Source organism: Cydia pomonella, chromosome 21, assembly GCF_033807575.1.
Source record: "Cydia pomonella isolate Wapato2018A chromosome 21, ilCydPomo1, whole genome shotgun sequence".
In the NCBI taxonomy this organism is placed as follows: Eukaryota; Metazoa; Arthropoda; class Insecta; order Lepidoptera; family Tortricidae; genus Cydia; species Cydia pomonella.
In genome coordinates this window covers 1,119,452-1,131,903 of record NC_084723.1, presented here as the reverse complement: position 1 = coordinate 1,131,903, position 12,452 = coordinate 1,119,452, and the positions used below count along the sequence as shown (strand labels likewise).

General features: G+C 34.9%; 1 protein-coding gene across 1 annotated transcript in view; it reads right to left on the bottom strand.

The window, feature by feature from the left end:
* LOC133529554 (serine protease HTRA2, mitochondrial-like) overlaps positions 1-12,452 on the bottom strand; it is a 30,100-nt gene that overhangs the window by 13,737 nt on the left and 3,911 nt on the right. The window contains exons 3-7 of the mRNA XM_061867301.1: positions 10,817-10,979; positions 4,667-4,753; positions 4,015-4,191; positions 3,541-3,752; positions 2,273-2,463 (exon numbers count right to left, since the gene is read on the bottom strand). Coding sequence (XP_061723285.1) covers positions 2,273-2,463; positions 3,541-3,752; positions 4,015-4,191; positions 4,667-4,753; positions 10,817-10,979 — 830 coding nt within the window. The remainder of the gene's footprint in view (positions 1-2,272; positions 2,464-3,540; positions 3,753-4,014; positions 4,192-4,666; positions 4,754-10,816; positions 10,980-12,452) is intronic.

Here is a 12,452-nt window from a genome sequence, read left to right as displayed (position 1 = left end):
AGCCCAGACTGTGCAGGTGTTATTTTAAACGTCAAACTTCTATTATAATATGATTCAATTGTAATTTCTTTTGATAATTATTATTATAAGGACAGCGTTGTTCCCGTGATCCAGATAAAGACAACGCGTAATGTACTATATTATAAGTATCACGTTACGTCAAATGTGATAATTATCAAAACCATATAATTATTTATTACCTACCTACCTTTAAGGTTTTAGCCAAACATAATAGGATAACAGATAATTAGGACCCAGTGAGAGGTTGCGGCGTCAGGCCGGTGTGTTATCTTCCTGATACATTACAGTGCGTGCACACAGTTAATTTATTATGAAACAGATAAAACGTTTTTAGGCATGGCAGTGTCTTTCCACTACGCCAAGCTAAAATATGTTTTTACAGTTTGCAATTTTTTCTGGTTAAAGTATGTTGATCATAATAATAAATCACCAGATTCTTGTACTTTAAGGAAGTGACCGTGGACAAGGCCGTCTACAAAGCTAGTCCGAGCCATTAAAATTTGATTAAGTTGGAAAGTCCGTCTATTATGAACAGCGCCAGCCCGTCATATATTCTGTTCGGACTTTCCTTTAACCGGAGATTACCAACTGTTTTTGTGACTTAAATAATAATACAACGTACCTTTCTAAATATTGATATCTCTTAATTGAAATTAACTATTAAAATACATTTTAATACTCTTGATGTTTTATTTCGGAAATACAACAAAATAAGCATGTGTTATTGGCTAATAAAGGTTTACCACCCCATTTACGTAATATATACCTCCATTACCGCCTTACTTGCCTTAGTATTAGAAAAATTGTGTTTATTTCTAATCTAAACCCTATATCAAGAATTCGACTACGAACATATATGCGCCCATATATTGGCTGATAGCATTACTAGACTGACTTACCTTAAACTAAACGGGAAGACCGTCTACTTGTCGAGTTAAAAATACTATTGTTTTTGCTTAATTTGTGATTAAAATTATGTGTCACTATACCCAAATTATTATTTATTCATTTATACATCGTATGCGATTGCAAGCTGTAACATAGGTTAATAATTTTATTAACGAAATTAGATCACTACAAAGTAAAAAAAAAGTATGCCAGTCTTCTCCACATCAATCTGAATTAATTATTTTAAATCTTTATTTACAATAACAATATACATAATGGATATATACAGATGATTACTATAACTAGCTTATATCTAAATTATATTAATGTAGGTTCTAGGTTAAAGTGGTGAATAAAAATATAAATAAATATTGAATTATTTACTCGTATTAAAATTGCTTCTATTTACATTTTTGATCACTTACTGCTACTACAACGATTGTATTCTATGGATATGTTTTTAGGAACTATACTAACTTCTTATCTAAGTATTATTATTTATACTTATACATATAATGTCAGGTAGAGTCAGACCAAGACAAATCTGCAACGATTTTGATAGCACACGCAGTGCAAGTGTTATTTTAAACGTCAAACTTTAATGAAATTATGACGTATAAATAACACTTGTGCTATCAAAATCGTTGCAGACTTGTCTTAGTCTGACTCTAAGTATCTATTTCTTACAGTTTACATATTTATCGAAATATCAAAACAATCCTGCAACTAGAAATGGTTTAGGCATTTATTTTATGTATAAATAAATATTTATAATTTTTAACAGATCTTTCTTAATTCTTACAGATCATATTATATACACGATAATGTTGATAATAAGTTTTCTATAGAACTTAACCAAATTTAATCAAACAAACATATGTTTTACGTAATAAATAATAATCATAAAAAAATAATTAATTTAAATTATAGCCAGGAAACGAAAACGAAGCGGGTGTAGGTAAGAAAATGTATTTATCTCGATGTAACAACTATGGTGACAATACTATCCCATGAAAACTCAAAATAATATTATTTTTACTCATTGTCACACAAAAACACTTTAAAAGATAGTTTGGAATATTTAGCTGCTTGTCGATAAAACTGTCTAGACCCCATTATATAAGGCTGTAGCTTTATTAAGATACATTACAATTTTGCATGTCTATACCGGCATAGAGCACAGTTGTTTAAGATGTACATAATATAATATTTTATTTTCGTTATTATTTAGTATTGTAGAAAGGCTTTTACGTATCTTGACACATATATTACTGTTGCCTCTACTGCAAATATATCTACACTCTTCACTTGACAGCCACTATGGCAGATTTAAAACTAACTCCAATTCATCCAATCCTGACACCCGCAGTTCCCACTAGTCCCATTCATCTTCCCGTTTCCATTCATGTAGTGTTCGGGCGTGTACGTGTAGAAGATCTCGCAGAATGCCGCGTCGTCTCGAGGCAGTTCGTAGTCGAGCTGCTTTGCTGCTAGCCAGGCGGCGCCCATGGCGCTTGAGACGCGGAGCCTGACGAGCTCTAGCTCGGGTTTTACCTGAAAAAAAATTAGGATAGACAGTGAGCAAGATTTAAAGTTTCAATTTAAACATATATAAAGAATAAAACAACAATAATGCGATAAAATAAAACCAATTACACTAGTGCGTGCAGCTTGAATTCACACATTTTTTTCGAAGATAATGCGCTTTCTTAATTATGACACCATTTTGTTGCTGTTCCAATAAAATCTTCTTAAGCAGATTGAACTGTAATTTAAATCGATTGTTTTCGATATACAATAGGTACAGTCGAGTTCGTAAATATGTAGACTTTCTTTCACCTCATTGCAATGGATTAAGGTAAAGAAATTTATACATATTTATGAACTTGACTATATTTTAATTACTCATGAATGAATATTTAGAAGTTAAAGAAAATATCATACTAATCATAGATGTGGGTGTTAAGGCCGCTAAGCTTAAGTGAGTTTGGGCGGGACACGTCTGCCGTATGAACCCGGATCGGTGGGCCAAATTGGCTACCGAATGGACACCGCAGATTAGCCGGGGCAGAGCCAGACTAAAAAGAGATGGCGGGATGACCTCGACGCTTTTTGCAGCGACTGGCGGGAACATGCTCCAAACCGTGAAGAGTGGCGGAAAAAAGGGGAGGCCTTTGCCCAGCAGTGGGACACAAAATAGGCTATTAAAAAAAAAGAAAATGTCAGAATCATGGGCATGGCCGAACCGAACACAGCTGGAAAAGGTCTGAATCAAATCTGGATAAGATCACAGGAAACCTACGGATTAAGACAGCACTTTGGAGATCCTTGGGGGTGGTCCCTGTCTATCCAATTCAGAAATATTACCTAATAACCTCTTTACTGCATTTTTATGCCAACACCAGTTTGAATAAGATTAACATCAAAGATAGATGTCTCCATCATCAGATCAGCTCCATGTGATCATAATATTTCATTTTCAGCCAATTTCCATATGTACGTATCTATGCAAAATTTCAGCTCAATCTGAAATCGGGAAGTGGGTCAAATTACCGTCCAAAATTCGACCCACACTAACTAACATACATACTAAGAGGGCAAGTTAATAAAGGCTTGTAATAAAGCACGTACCCTCCTAATATTAAGCTCCTTCAGCGCTCCAGGCTTCAACAGCTCCCAGCTGTTCCACACAGACCCAACGCATACGACGCGCACATGCCTCGCATTCGTCTTCGGGGCAAGTGCGGCCACGTGAGCTGCGAGCGCGCTGCCGGCTTCAGCGAACAGGTGCCGTGACAGAGCGTCGCCTCGGAGGGCAAGGCGGGACAGTTTCAGAGTTAGACCTAAAAATCAGAAGAGGTATTTACGACTTAACATTAAATGGTGACTAAAAAAGCGCGATAGTCTTCTAGATAAGAAAATAAGAGGAACATCGCCTTTTTGAAAGATGACAATGATTGTCATCTTCGTTGATAGAAAACGCCAATTGGAACTCAAATAATGTAAGAAACATATGTACCATCAGCCGTATAAGTGTATGGCGACAATTCATCTACAATTTCTCGTCACATAAACTAATCCTGGCACATCAGCTAAACAACTCACCGGCGAACTTGGACTTATCAAAGTCCTTATAAGCATGAGTCAGTAGGTCCACTCTGTTCTCTGTCCCGAAGTGTTCTTTGATGACCTCCCAGACGGCGTGTATGGGATGTGGGGAGGGACGCAGGCCGTCCTCTTCGTCGAAGATAGTCTTTACAGCACGATGAGCTATCCAGTAAGCTGAGAAACAAGAAAATAAAATTAGAAGAAGAATGGCTGCATAAAAAAGTTACAATATTAGAAGGGATGTCAATATCTAGAAGGTAAAATTCAAGTTATTTGACAACTTGATATTAGTGGATATAGTTTCGGCTAAATATTCTACCTTAATAACCAAATAATTAATGACTATAGTAGAAATGTAAAGTCTGAGAAAATATGTACTTTCAAATATAACAGCTAAAGTAGATTACGTCGTGCGACGCCATTTATTCTGTGATAACTTAATTATAGATAAAATTCAACTTTTGACAATTAGAATTATCGCACAATATGGAAACGTACAGGGCCATCTAAATTTACTCTCAAATTAGAAACACGAATCCACCTAAAATTTTACACATCTTATGTTTAATAGATTCATCACTAAATGCCATACCGTTAGTACCTTTTTTGATGTGGAATAAAGTTTAAATAAATATATAAATAAAGTAACCTCCTCCTTCATCTCCTAAGAGATAGCCCCAACCACCGCACCCATACTGTTGTTTTCCATTGTACAACAACGCGTTTGATCCCGTGCCTGCAATATAAATAATACATAAAGTCAGACCAAACTACTTAATTTCATAAAAGTTTGACAATTAAAATAACACTTGCACAATCTATTCTTTAAACTTTACATTTTAATTTCTAAGTTTTCGTTACTTTCCTACATTTTAGTTTCTAAATTTTAGTTAAAAAATTAGTATACCAGCTTTTCAATTCGTAGTCTACTGTTTAAAAAAAATAAACATTAATTTCAAAGTAAATACGATTGGGGTAAAAAGAGTTTCATTTACATAATAACGTGTCGATATTATTCCAGAAATATAAATCGTAACTTGTTATTCCCACTATATGGATGGCACGTACAGAAATTTAGTATACTAACTAAAATAAAGGAACCATTAACAAATAACTAGTTTCGTTAAGCCGTTTTCAATAACTATAACCTCGTTACAGAAAACTAACTCAGAAATAATAAGTAATAGTATTTTTTGCACTGGGTACATAAATTAATATATATGTATGTATATTTAACTATAGTATATTTATGTAAGTTTATAACCGTTAGTATATATTATTTATCGCTATTTTGCTTGTTTTAAGTTACTTATTCTGTTTTTTTTTTGTTTTTTGTTTAATGCCTGCACGTACTACTGTTTCTGTTTAGCCTGATGGTTGACTGGTAGAGAATGCCTTTAGGCATTAAGTTCGCCATTTGTACTTTATTTGTTATATTGTGCAATAAAGTTTAAATAAAAAAATAACAATAATTATATTTTCCTACTTATAGTAAAGAACCTATAGTAGTTATCTCTATAAGTATTGTTATTGTAGTAGCAAAATGATTAAAGTACCTATTCATAGGTGTTTGAGTTAACAGCAGTTATCTTATTACTCGTACCTACTTCCTATGCGCGAAAACAAAGCATAAATTCGCTGATTACGTGATAGCTTTGATGTCTGTAATGAAAAACCGTTAGATAACAGCTGCAAAAAGTGTTAATAATATTGATGGGGTTGTTGACCTATTAACTGACAAGTAGAACATTGTTTTTACAAGGTTTTTTACGGGACATTAAATGTTTCATTTATGAATTTTATGATATTGTTAAGTTTGCCAAATTAACTGGTGAAATAAAATACGAGAGGAGATATAGGTATTTAATCTGATTACACTAATATCAAATTTTGTATCACAATCTAGCTTTAATTCAGACTTCTGTTTTAACGTACAACTATTTTGGCAACAACAAAATTTTTAAATACTTACTAATGATTTAAAATGATGGGCATGGAACTGCACTGCAACTTTCTACTTACATACATCGTATTTTTTGATATTATATTAACACTATTAACTTTGAAATTCGTTCTCTCTCGCACCTATGAAGTGTAAAAGAGACCTAAAACAGACGTCACAACATCCCGCTTATCAGTTTAACCTGCCCCTTGATATATGATACTTGGCCTACATTGTTGTGTTAGAGGTTATCCAGAGACCTTCGGTTGGCCTAATTTCTGTCTGTTGACCAATATCCTGAAATACGATGTATATGGGAGACATAAGGGCTTAGGTACATATTGCAAACATTAAGATGAATTCAATAGTGTGAAACTTTGACAATTAATAATATTGCGGTAATATTATTAATTGTCAAAGGTATAAATTGAAAAAAACATTAATAACAATAGAATTTGAATTAATATTAAATTTATTTTAATGTCAATTATTGAAACTCGTTATTTTATTTTGTAATCCTAAGCCTTGATTATTTATCAAAATAGTATCAGCTTATAACTTATCTCTTAAAATAAAGTGGAAATTTTTCTTAAATAAATGTTAATTTTATCTTTATAGGATCCACGTTACATTGGTATTTTAAATATCGTCTGTGTTTTGTTTTTCTTGACATGAATAGATGACACCAAAAGGTAAGGGAAATAAGCAAAAACCAAACTTTGTTCATTATAACAATATATACTAAATACTTCCCCTTATCTGTACCTGTCCTACATTACATATTATAAGTGCCACCGTAGGAGTAAATTTTTCACAAAGTATGGAATATAATTATTATTTATTTACAGCAGTATCGAAATTGAAAACAAACAATAAAATTACAAGTAAGAGATCCCTTTTAGGGATAAGTTCGCCTGTGTACATAACATTTTTTTCATCTGTTTTATGTTAACCTGTTTATGTGCAATAAAGTGACATACATACATACAAGTCATCCTCATGATTTCTGAAAACTGGTTGTAGACACTACAATTAAAATATGTTTAAGTAACATAAGAAATGCTTGAAGGACACCTATCACTGCCTAATTGAAGCTCTAATTCTCATCAAAGTTACTATTGAGCAATATCAGTGCCGGATTAACCATTAAGCAAAATAAGCACTTGCTTAGGGCACCACGTCTAGGGGGGCACCAAAATCGTTGGCAAAAAAAAACGGGTAGTTTGTAGGTACATGAACCTTTGTGCGTCGTGTACAGGGCACGTAAGCGCGTCTCCAACGCAGGCCTTTGCCCCTACGAGGAGGCACATTCCATCAGGCTTGCAATATGCTGATTTTTTCCTCATACTTTACCCATTGGTTTGTGGTTGATTTTTGATTTCCAGCATTTTGAAAGTCTGTCAGCCTGTGGGCCAAAGGGCCTTACACCCAACGTAGAGCTAAGTTTTAGAAAGCTATTTGTCTTCAACCCTACGTGGAGCTTGTTCTTCAGCCTTCTCGGGGTGTCGAATTAAATAATAGATCTACACTTTTGTCTTAATTTATAACGTGTCCGAATTTCGCTCTCTTGCAACTCGGCCTTCGGCTTCGCACCGAAGTCTTAACAGGTTTTCGAGGATCGGAATTTGTCCCTCATGCTGCCCGAGCTCTTGCACACCAGATTGGTTTGCGACGTATTGCACACGGCCAAGCTACGCGATCGTGCGAACTAATTGTCAAAGTTTTATGATAAAAAAAAAACTGATGACGAAATCAAAGGCTAAAGTGCAGATTCGGGGCCCCACGAAGGTCAAAAACCAGAAGCGTATGGTTTCCTTTAGCAGAATTAATCTTTATTTTCCTAAGATGTAATTAAGAAGTGATGCCACCCAGATTTTTGATTCAGGTTTATTTCAGTTTAGGTTCTAAGTTACGTTTGGTATCATTTTCGACAAAATCTAAAATGTAGATCATACCAAATTTCATTCAAATAGGTGCAGTTGATTCCCCACATAAACTTCCACCCTCCTTTACACATCCTTAGCGATGATTTTTTAGATTAAAACTATCCTATGTCCTTTCTTAACTAATTATTTCTATACCGAATTTCAACGAAATTGGTTCAGCGGTTGAAGCGTGAAGAGGAATATTAAAAAAAAATGAAAAGTGTCAATGTGATACCATAAAGTTGAGTTCGGCATTCCCGATTCATACGAGAACGATACCAAACATAGCCTACTAGCTTAACTGATGTAGATATCAAGATAAAGTTGAGAGCCCACCCCCCTCCTCTAAAAATGTACACTACAACTTGGTGGCTCCACTTCTTAACTAAATCAACCCTTGGGTCCTAACTCCTAGGGGCCAATCCTGCCAAAGGAAATCTTCGGTTCGAAACGCCTTTTTCATCGGCTGCAACTAACTCTAATCAAGTGCCCTTTTGAGCGAGGCCAAATGCCGAGCAGCAGGAGAGCCATGATCACATTGGTTCAATTTCGTCAGGTCTTATTGATACTCGGCTTTTTACTTTATGCAAAAGTTGGCCTTAAGCCTCACATAAACTTGGCCATGTGTCCAAATCCAGGCTTTCGTCTTTCGCGGCTGGGCATTATGCCTTGTTGACAATTCGCCATTGTTTTTTTTTTATAGCGCGCCGCCATCAGAATTTCCGGGCGTCTAACCTTATGAGGACCTCAGCCTTCGGCCTCATTCACACAATTTGCCAATTCCAAGTTCTGATTTCTTGCAGCGTGGCCTTTGGCCTCATACGTAAAAGCGCCGATCGGACCGCGCTTTCAGCCTTATGAAGAGCTCAGTTTCGACTTAGTTTTTAAGACACTTGGCCATAGATTCTTGCCAGAGCTCGGCCCTGCTGAAGCTCAACCTTTGGCCTCACATGAATGCGCTTCTCAGAAAAGCTCTCTTTTCAACCCTGTGTGGAGCTCGGCCTTAGTCCTCGCTTACACTGGGTATTTTTTTCAGTCAGTTATAAAACCCAGCTCTCACGCAACCTCGCCTTTAGGTCTTGCTCGGAAGCGCCAAGTGGGCACTCCGGATCTTCAACCTTATGAAGAGCATGGCCGTTGGATTCGTTTCTTGACTATTGCCACCATTGGTTCAATTCCAAGTACTGCTATCCTGCAGTACGGCCTTCGGCCTCGCACGATTGCCCGCCACGGTAGAAACAACTGAGGGTCAACCGCGAACCACGTTCGACGTGTTGTCTCCCTGTCGCACCTCAGTCACCAGTGGCCTCAGTCCTTATGTAACTTTCGGGTTACTTTTGGTCATGTTACTTCTAGAGTTTATTTATGAAGTGAACCAAAGCAGGTTTTAATCACATAGTTAGCCAGAAAGGCAAGTACACAATCATAGATATAGGTAATTTCAGTCATTTAGTTCACGCATGCTTTGATAAAGGTGACATTAGGATGGCGACTGCACCCGCATTACTGTTGCAACGTTACTGCTGCAGCACTGTCAATTTCCTTGATAAAATAAGTAATGGATTGAAAATACAAATTGCAGCAGTAATGCGACCATGAACGTCACTTAGTTTATAAAAAAAAAAAACAATGTTGTCAATGTAATCTGGATGAGCCTAGGCAGAGGGGGCACCAAGATCTAGAAATGCTTAGGGCATCAAAATTTCTTAATCCGGCACTGAGCAATATACATACCTACTAGAATTCAACATGCCCGTAATGCTTTTTCAAGTCGGCGAAGTAAACTTTTTTAATGCCTGTTGATTGTTTAGGTGTAAAAATTAGCATCTTGAACAACAACATAAGAAATAACAGAAAAACGAATATCCCTTTTTTTTCTATATTCACGCAGGTTTTTTTTCTATACTTTTAACATTGCTGTTTTCATCAATATTATTATTTATAATTTTTGATATACTATACTGAAGTATTATTTCTGAAGAAATTAATACTTCAGTATAGTATATCAAAAATTTAATGGTATAAATAATGTACATTAATTAATTTATTTGTTGAACATTTATTAGTGATATCATTTGTAATACAAGAATTTTCATGACCTGAACTTTTAAATAAATTTATTTATTTTCCTATTATATGATAATATCTTATGAGTTATGAATAAGTTATTATATGCTGTGTACTCTTACAGGGTCTATGAGAGACATTGTATATTATGTATAACATGTATACTGTACAATACAAATACTCTTTATTGCATACCTCAATACAGAAATAATACACATAATACAGCACATTAAGAAGAGGTAAACAACCGGCGGTCTTATCGCTAAAAAGCACCATGGTTAAAGCAAAGAATTATGAATTATATATCTATTATATTTAATACAGGACTTGCTCAAGTCTCATGAAACTCACCATTAAAAATATATAAGCACGTAATGCAATTGCAATATAAGGCGTTGAAGTAAACAGTTCTATTTCAATACTGTTTGCGCGCCAAGCCACACATTTGACGTTGGAGAAATGGGGCTGGTATCCATTCAAGGTAAATTGACGTCATTATGGTTTAGCTTTCACTAGTATACTAAGTAAAAAAATAACAACTAGGACATTCGTAGTAAATATTTATGATTTAAAATATTAATAACTTGTAAGTAGTATGTTTTGACCGTAAAAATATTGTAGTGCTACAGCCAAGTACGCAATTTACTTTTTTGTGATGATAGACAATAACATTAACGTATCCCTATATATAATATAAGTTCATAAATATGTTATAGTCATGAAATATTATTAGATATCTGCGTCTATCAAATCTTACAAGCCATTGCTAACTGTTTGTCCCTGTCCATCATTTTGCGATTTGTGTTTGTTAGAAAGAGATCAAATGTAAAAATTATTTGCAATTTTTATGAATAACCATACTCACCGGCTATAAGCACCATGCCTCCATTAGGAGCTCCAGTGAACAGCGAGCCAGCCGTGTCCGAGGCAACATGGACTCTTCTAGCACATGCTGGATCTTTCTGTCTCACTCGCTCCGCCAGCTCCTTGTTGCTGCTTTCCTGCTCGCACCCCGAGAGGGTGAGGCCCTGGGGACATAAGCAGTAGGTGTATGATGGATGGCAGTTATCTAGAAAGTCGTGAGATGGTCGCAAGCAGCGGGTATATTTTTGATGTAGACAGTTGTGATGACATATTAAAGCATCATTATCATCATGGAGGTGCTGACTAAAATATAAATAAAATAGATTTATATTTTGTTATCGCTTTGTTCTCTTTACAAAGTGTACACTGCTTTCGTTTAGTGTGAAATAAATAAAATCCAAAGTTAAATATTAAGTCTATATAAAATTATCTCTAATTGTATAATTTTATCTAAGTTTATGTTTGTTAACGTAAATACAGTACTGCATAATGGCTTTAAAAATATTTAAATACAAAATTATTTATTGTTTTATTATCTACAAGAGGCAAATGTATGGTTGCTTTTCTTTTTTTATTATTGAATACTAATATTGCAACAAAATAATTGCATACAATTATTTCCAATTCTTGTACAATAAACTTGCATAATCTAACGTTTATTTGTAAAAATTTGCCTGGACCCTAAAATCCAATTAATTCACATATTAGAAATTAGAAACTTCAAGGCTTAAAAGCCACGTTATGTAGAGTGTGGACAGAACAATAGTTGTTTTTATTAAATCCCCATTGTCTTATTGCAACATAATTTACAATCATAAATACGGTATATCTATTTATATTTACGATTTTCTTCGACGCTATTTAAATTCGTACACAGCACAGTCAATTGCAACCTATTGGGGATAGCTATTGATACCACTAGGGGACACTGAAGGTCGGTTTCATTAAATTTTAAAATCGTCTGACGTCATTTATTAGGTATAATATATGGTGGCTAATTTAGATCATTGAAGACAAGTGGGTTGACAATCTCTGTGTTTCTTTTTATAATTACTTAGTCTATTATGTGCAATTGGATCGTGAGACTTTGCTAGTATTATTTAGTATGCGAATCGGTAACAGAAACATAATGAGTACAAAAATCGTTTGCGTTACTTCGGTTTAGAGTTTTAACTATAGTATTGCAAAATGTTATATATAAGGGCATTTTAACAACATTCAGTTTTGTGCTATGTGAAAACACTAATCGATAAATGCACGTTGTCGATTTCAGTAGAGATGAAACGAAGGCCAATGATGACATTACAGCTATCGATTTGAACCCCATGTGTTTAAAGAAAATTAATGATATCGGATTAATCGTCGATTTTCTGTCCTTCTAACCCGTGGTAACCTAATTTTTAAAACTTGCTTATTTAAAAAAGTATCAATGTAAGTGGAATATGCTCTTTCAAGAAATCAAGACTCTTGTCAGACCGACCAGATTTGACAGAAAAATTATATTAAGTTTTATCAATGTATGCAGCCAAATTTCAAACATTTTTTTGAAATAGCTGAGCTATGTGCATGGTTGAGCTGCCTCTTCGGCAGCCAATAAGACCCAGGAGCTATTTAACAGGCTATTTGACGTCTGTCAA